This window comes from Triticum aestivum, chromosome 3A (genome assembly GCF_018294505.1).
Source record: "Triticum aestivum cultivar Chinese Spring chromosome 3A, IWGSC CS RefSeq v2.1, whole genome shotgun sequence".
NCBI classification, from domain to species: domain Eukaryota; kingdom Viridiplantae; phylum Streptophyta; class Magnoliopsida; order Poales; family Poaceae; genus Triticum; species Triticum aestivum.
The window spans coordinates 180113046-180119918 of record NC_057800.1 but is presented as its reverse complement, the minus strand read 5'-3'; the positions used below and the strand labels follow the sequence as shown (position 1 = coordinate 180119918).

The 6873-nt window shown below is 53.5% G+C and overlaps 1 protein-coding gene across 1 annotated transcript; it reads right to left on the bottom strand.

The window, feature by feature from the left end:
• Positions 1-406: 406 nt before the first annotated feature.
• On the bottom strand, positions 407-2624 carry LOC123060875 (purple acid phosphatase 15; the record flags this gene model as incomplete). The annotated part of the gene is given in 6 exon segments (XM_044483740.1): positions 407-763; positions 867-1151; positions 1246-1436; positions 1545-2102; positions 2200-2391; positions 2466-2624. Coding segments are annotated over 6 exon segments (1523 nt in total), but the record flags the coding sequence as incomplete, so codon positions are not given.
• Positions 2625-6873: the final 4249 nt, after the last annotated feature.

Here is a 6873-nt window from a genome sequence, read left to right as displayed (position 1 = left end):
TGTGTGCTCCGTTTCCACTCGCACTCTCATCTCACCTTCTACATTCTTCAACTCCAAAGCTTTATCTTTTCAAAAAAAAAACTCCAAAGCTTTGCAAGGAGGAAGAGCTCCCTCCGGGTAGGTATATTCATGGCTGCCACGGTGGTCGTGGCGTGCTTCCCTCGGACTCGGAGCGCCGATTTCCGGTCCGAGCGGCCGAGCAGCTGCGCCTGCGCGGTGCTCTCCACCGAAGCTGGCCACGCTCCTCTTCCTCTTCCACTCTACCAACAGCAGCCAAGTCCCGCCCTGTGGTACAAATCATACTGTACAATTCACCTTGTAAACTGTGACTGCCAAGTGCCAACCCAGTAGCCTGTTCCGTTCCCAGCTATAATAATGAAAAAGCAGGGCGAAGTTCGCCTGTTCATCTGAAAAACGATACGTACCAATTTTATTTATCAGTGTATAGACTGATACTAGATCACAAGTCTTTCATGCTACCCCACAAATCTCAACCTATCTTAATCTCGTCAGAGCTCGCAGAGAGCTCGTGAAAGAATAGAGAGTTCGCTTGGACCACAGGTCAAAGTACCTACCAGCTAGTACTACACATTATACACGTGAATTTGATTTGGCTAGTGTTAGATCAAAAGTATGCCGCTATGCTGGATTTGAGCAGGCATCTTTCCGGCTCCCGGACGATATAAATCTCATCTCCGACACCACCTTGATACAGATCCTGGTTCCTGTGCCATTTCCACAGAGCGTGCGTCTCATTCTTCACCTGCACCAACAAATTATTAGCTCCTCAGTCACCCAACTATGTACAGTATGTATCTACAAGGTCAGAAGCTACTCTCGGTATTTCTTCACGGAGCAGCAGTTACCTCGAGAATGCCGTGGCCGAAGCTGCTCTCCCGGTAGGCGCTGTAGTCCGGCTGCCGGTCCCAGCAGAAGCTGCCGGCGGCGGGGTCGGACGTGAAGTTGAAGGCGCAGAAGCCGCCCATGAAGTCGTCAGGCGTGGACAGTGGCTCCGGGCAGCGCCCTGGGTCGTCGGCGTGGGTGGTGGCCATCTTCTCGCGGTTCCCGCCGTCGCCCACCGAGATGTGCACGGCGCCGCACGGGTCCAGCGTGTAGTTGAACACCCGGTTGGAGCGCTCGTACGCGTGCACCTGCCAGACCTCACACAAAGCCACTCTCAGCTGCTTGCCAATTAATGTTCAGACTTCAGAGGTACTGTAAGTCAGACGGTGTTACGTTACATACATGGCCGGTGAAAACGATGTCGAGGCCGTAGGAGTAGAGCAGCTCCTCCATGGCCACTCTCATGCACTCTGCCTCCCTGTAGTGAGCCTTGTAGGTGCTGTACCATGGCGCGTGCCACCCGGCGACCAGCCACGGGGTCACCGATCTGTCCACCTTTGCCAGGTCCTTCTCCAACCATCTGTACTGCTCTCCTGAATTTATTTGTTGTGCACAAGATTCAGTCCACCAAGTTTCAGCTTCCTTTCACTAATCAAATACAGTTCAGTTCAGAACTAAACTGGATTGAATTGTGTGAGCACCTGATTTGCTGTAGGCAGCGTAGGCAGCGAGCATGATGAAATGGATGCCGCCAGCGTCGAACGAGTAGTAGAAGGGGGAGAAGGAGTCGCTCTCTTTGGACGGGAACGCGAACCGCGCGCTGTAAGCCGCGAACGTCTTGTTGCCGATCTGCTGCTCGATCTCATGGTTCCCTTCGACCACCATCATCGGCGTGGTCGACGTCACGGACTCCATGTACCTCCCCCAGTAATCCCAGCGCGGCTGGTACGTCTCGTGGATGGGGGTGGACTTGGCGAACGAGCAGGAGTAGCAGTCCGTTCCGGTGCCGTTGGTCAGGTACAGGTTGGCGTAGCTCACGTCGCCGAGGAGGAGGACCAGGTCGGGCTGGTTGCTCGCCATGTGCTCCACGGTCGAGGTGGTGTTGTACGTGAGCCCGAGGTCCCCGACCACGGCGATCCTCCCCGGGTAGCTCCGCGGCCCGACGGCCGGCATCGTCCGGAACGCGTGCACGGCGCTCGTCGCACCCGGGATGGCTGGGTCGCCGCACTGGTAGTAGTACTTCGTCCCAGGCTCAAGCCCTGCATTGCGGCGAGAATTTCAGTCCCACGTTTGCTTCTGGTAGCTGTAAAAACTGCATTTTTTGTTTGTTTTTGGATTGTGGAGCAGGGGATCGACCTTGGAGGCGGACGTGGTGGATGATGCCGGAGGTGTAGTTCTGGAGGCCCTCGAAGGGGTAGAGCTGGCTGTACACGAGCGCGTCGCCGGTGGCCTCGCGGACCAAAGAATCGGCGGCGAGGCCGTAGCGCACGACGCTGCCGACCGTGCCGGGGTCCAGCGGTTTGACGGCGCCGCCCATCTGGAAATCCCCTGCGGAACCAACAGCCAATGCCATCTCAGAACTGACCAAAGGCATTACATTCCAGTGAAATTAGCTCAACTACCTGTGATCCAGGAGACCCAGGCGGAGGTGGGAGCGGCGGAGAGCGCGACGGCGATCTGCTCGGGAGCCCAGCCTGTGACCCGACGCTGCACCCGGGGGTCCGTGTCCGGCAGGTCCACCGCGTGGCCCCTGTCTTCCCGCAGCGGCACCGTCACCGGCCACGACGGTCCCTCCAGCGTCGACGCCGGCTCAGCCGCCGCCGCGGCGGCGAGCAGAAGCAGCGGCAGCGACCCCCTCCAAATCCCCATAGTCGTTTGGTGCCGCGGGCGCTCCCTCTTTCGTCGGGATCGAAAGGAGAGCAGTGCGAGGTGAGATTGGCATGGAGAGAATTGGGACGATTTTGTGGGAAAAATTATAGGAATCGAGCAGAGAAGGATGGGAGTGAAGTCGAATCTGGTGATCTTGTTGCATTCTCTGGAATTGGCAACTCGGTGACGTCCCGTCCGGCCGCCCACTTTGGAACAGCAGGATAAACACAAGCAAGGTTGCCTCGACATTGCTGCAAAAGTGGGCATCTTCCATGGTCACCGTCGAATATGCCCCCCCACCTCCGTCAGAACGGGTCCGTCCACGTGTGCTTCAAAACTTACCTAACTGCAAGCCGACATGTCTGTTTTCTCATAGCGTCTCCAACAACCGCGTTATATAAGCACCCTGCTGAAAAATTAATGTTTTTTATGCGAGCTACCGTTCCAGGCGAGGCGTAAAAATCACACGCGCGGCATATCTAATTCAGCGCGCGGGCCGAAACGCCATAGCACGCCGCTTATTTGCTGCGCCCGCTCCCGCGCGCTGGACTCTCAAACGCTTGCTCGCAACTCCATCTATCCCATCCAGTCGCGGCGCCGCCGCTGCCCGCGCCACCCCATTTATTCCGGCGACCGTTCCGGCGCTTCCTCGGCCTATCCCTGCGCTGCGGCGGCTTTCTCCGTCTCCCTCTAGTCACCGCCGCCCCTCACGCGCGGCAGTCCTCCAACGAACAGCGTCCGGCCGCTCACTGCCGCTCGGCGCTCGCAAGGTGTTCGACAAAACGCCCGAAAGGCATGTATTGCTCAAACTTCATGAATTTGATGCATGTTGATTGTAGTTTTTATAGCCTAGTATTGAACATTGTAGATGAGTTCGTCGTATGATTCTTCCGAAGAAGAATTTGAAATGGAAGAGGAGGAGGATCTTGCAATGATCCTAGCTATGTACATCAATAAAAAACCGAAGCACGGTGGTTCGATTATGGGTCGGCAGAAAATTTGGAGGGATAGGATCAATGCCCATAACAGATTGATGAGGCACTATTTCGTGGAGAATCCCACATACCCGGAGTTGTACGTTCGTCGCCGGTCTAGGATGAGCACCGAGTTGTTCAGGCGCATTGCAGAGAAACTAGCGAGCCATGATTGGTTTTTTCAGCAAAGGAGGAATGCCGTCGGAGAGCTCGGGCATAACACCTTTCAGAAGGTGACAACCGCTTTGTGTATGTTGGCATACGGTATCCCGGCTGATCTAGTTGATGATCACTTGGCCATGGGTGAGAGCCAAGCCATCATGTGTGTCAAGCGCTTCGCAGTCGGAATTATTCAAGTGTTTGGCCAGGAGTATTTGAGATCTTCCAATGTTGAAGACGCCGCAAGGCTATTGGAGATGAAGAAAGCTCGCGGCTTCCCAGGTATGCTTGGCTCAATAGATTGCATGCATTGGAGTTGGAAGAATTGTCCAAAGGAATGGCATGGGCAATTCCACGGTCAAAAAGGGTTCCACTATAATCCTTGAAGCGATGGTCGATCAAAAGACTTGAATTTGGTATGCTTTCTTTGGAATGCCTGGATCTTTGAATGGCAACAACTGTGACACCCCCGATTTGACCGTACACTAATCATACACGCAAATGTGTACGATCAAGATCAAGGACTCACGGGAAGATATCACAACACAACTCTACAAATAAAATAAGTCATACAAGCATCATATTACAAGCCAGGGGCCTCGAGGGCTCGAATACAAGAGCTCGATCATAGACGAGTCAGCAGAAGCAACAATATCTGAGCACAGACATAAGTTAAACAAGTTTGCCTTAAGAAGGCTAGCACAAACTGGGATACAGATCGAAAGAGGCGCAGGCCTCCTGCCTGGGATCCTCCTAAACTACTCCTGGTCGCCGTCAGCAGGCTGCACGTAGTAGTAGACACCTCCCGAGTAGTAGTAGTCGTCATTGACAGTGGCGTCTGGCTCCTGGGCTCCAACGTCTGGTCGCAGCAATCGAGTATAGAAAGGGGGAAAAGAGGGAGCAAAGCAACCGTGAGTACTCATCCAAAGTACTCGCAAGCAAGGAGCTACACTACATATGTATGCATTGGTATCAAATGGAATAAGGGTATCATATGTGGACTGAACTGCAAAATGCCGGAATAAGAGGGGGATAGCTAGTCCTGTCGAAGACTACGCTTCTGGCCACCTCCTTCTTGCAACATGTAGAAGAGAGTAGATGGTAAGTTCACCAAGTAGCATCGCATAGCATAATCCTAACCGATGATCCTCCCCTCGTCGCCCTGTGAGAGAGCGATCACCGGTTGTATCTAGCACTTGGAAGGGTGTATTTTTTTAAGTATCCGGTTCTAGTTGTCATAAGGTCAAGGTACAACTCCGGGTCGTCCTTTTACCGAGGGACACGGCTATTCGAATAGATTAACTTCCCTGCAGGGGTGCACCACATAGCCCAACACGCTCGATCCCATTTGGCCGGACACACTTTCTTGGGTCATGCCCGGCCTCGGAAGATCAACACGTCGCAGCCCTACCTAGGCACAACAGAGAGGTCAGCACGCCGGTCTAAATCCTATGGCGCAGGGGTCTGGGCCCATCGCCCATTGCACACCTGCATGTTGCGAATGCGGCCGGTGAGCAGACCTAGCAACCTCCATTACAAAGGAAGTTGCGTTACGCGGTCCAACCCGGCGCGCGCCGCTCAGTCGCTGACGTCACGAAGGCTTTGGCTGATACCGCGACGTCGAGTGCCCATAACTGTCCCCGCGTAGATGGTTAGTGCGTATAGGCCAGTAGCCAGACTCAGATCAAATACCCAGATCTCGTTAAGCATGTTATTTTGAAGTAACCGCGAACGCCGACCAGGGCCAGGCCCACCTCTCTCCTACGTGGTCTCAACCTGCCCTGTCGCTCCGCCTCAAAGTAACAGTCGGGGGCCGTCGGGAACTCAGGCCCACCACTACCTGGATGGAGCTACCTGCCCCTTCAGCCCCCATCTCCAAACAGTATCACCGGTAATGTAATAGTGTAAAGTATATAGTATATGCTCGTGATCACCTCCCGAAGTGATCACGGCCCAGTAGTATAGCATGGCAGACGGACAAGAGTGTAGGGCCACTGATGATAAACTAGCATCCTATACTAAGCATTAGGATTGCCGGTAAAGGTAACAACAGTAGTAGCAAGGACAGGCTATGCATCAGGATAGGATTAACGGAAAGCAGTAACATGCTACACTACTCTAATGCAAGCAGTATAGAGAAGAGTAGGCGATATCTAGTGATCGAAGGGGGGGCTTGCCTGGTTGCTCTGGCAAGAAGGGATCGTCAACACCATAGTCGTACTGGGGGTCTCCGGCAGTCTCGGGGTCTACCGGAAAGAAGTAACGGAGGGGGAACACAATAAATAACAGAGCAATCAATGTAACAAAAAGCAAGACGCGGCATTACATTGTGCTAGGGGTGGCCTGATGCAGTACGAGGTGATACCGGTGAAGGGGGGAAACATCCGGGTAAATATCCCCGGTGTTTCGCGTTTTCGGACAGATGAACCGGAGGGGGAAAGTTGCGTGTTCGCTATGCTAGGGATGTGTGGCGGACGAATGGGTTGCGTATCCGGGTTCGTCTCGTTGTTCTGAGCAACTTTCATGTACAAAGTTTTTCCATCCGAGCTACGGATTATTATATATTAATTTTTAAAGTTTTATATCATTTTCTAGGATTAACATATTATTTTAATTCAAAATTGCATTTATGACGTCAGCATGTCATCAGCAGTCAACTCTGACCGTTGACTGGTCAAGCTGACACGTGGGTCCCACTGTCATTGACTGAGTTTATCTAAAACAGATTAATTAGTTTAAACAGTGATTAGGTTAATTTAACAGACCTAATTAAGTTAACTAATTAACTAATTAATTATTTTAATTATATATTTTTATTCTTCTCTTTTTTTAAAAGGGGCGTGGGTGGGGGCCCCACTAGGTAGTGGCCCATAGGGCCAAACGGGCGCGGGCGAACGGGCGCTGCCCGATCGGGCGCACGCCCGAGGGGTGCTGGGTACGCACGGCGCACGCCAGCGCCGGCGGCCAGGGCCAGAGGAGGCGGCAGAGGGATTGCCACGACGAGGTGCTGGCGGCCAGGGCTGCGCGC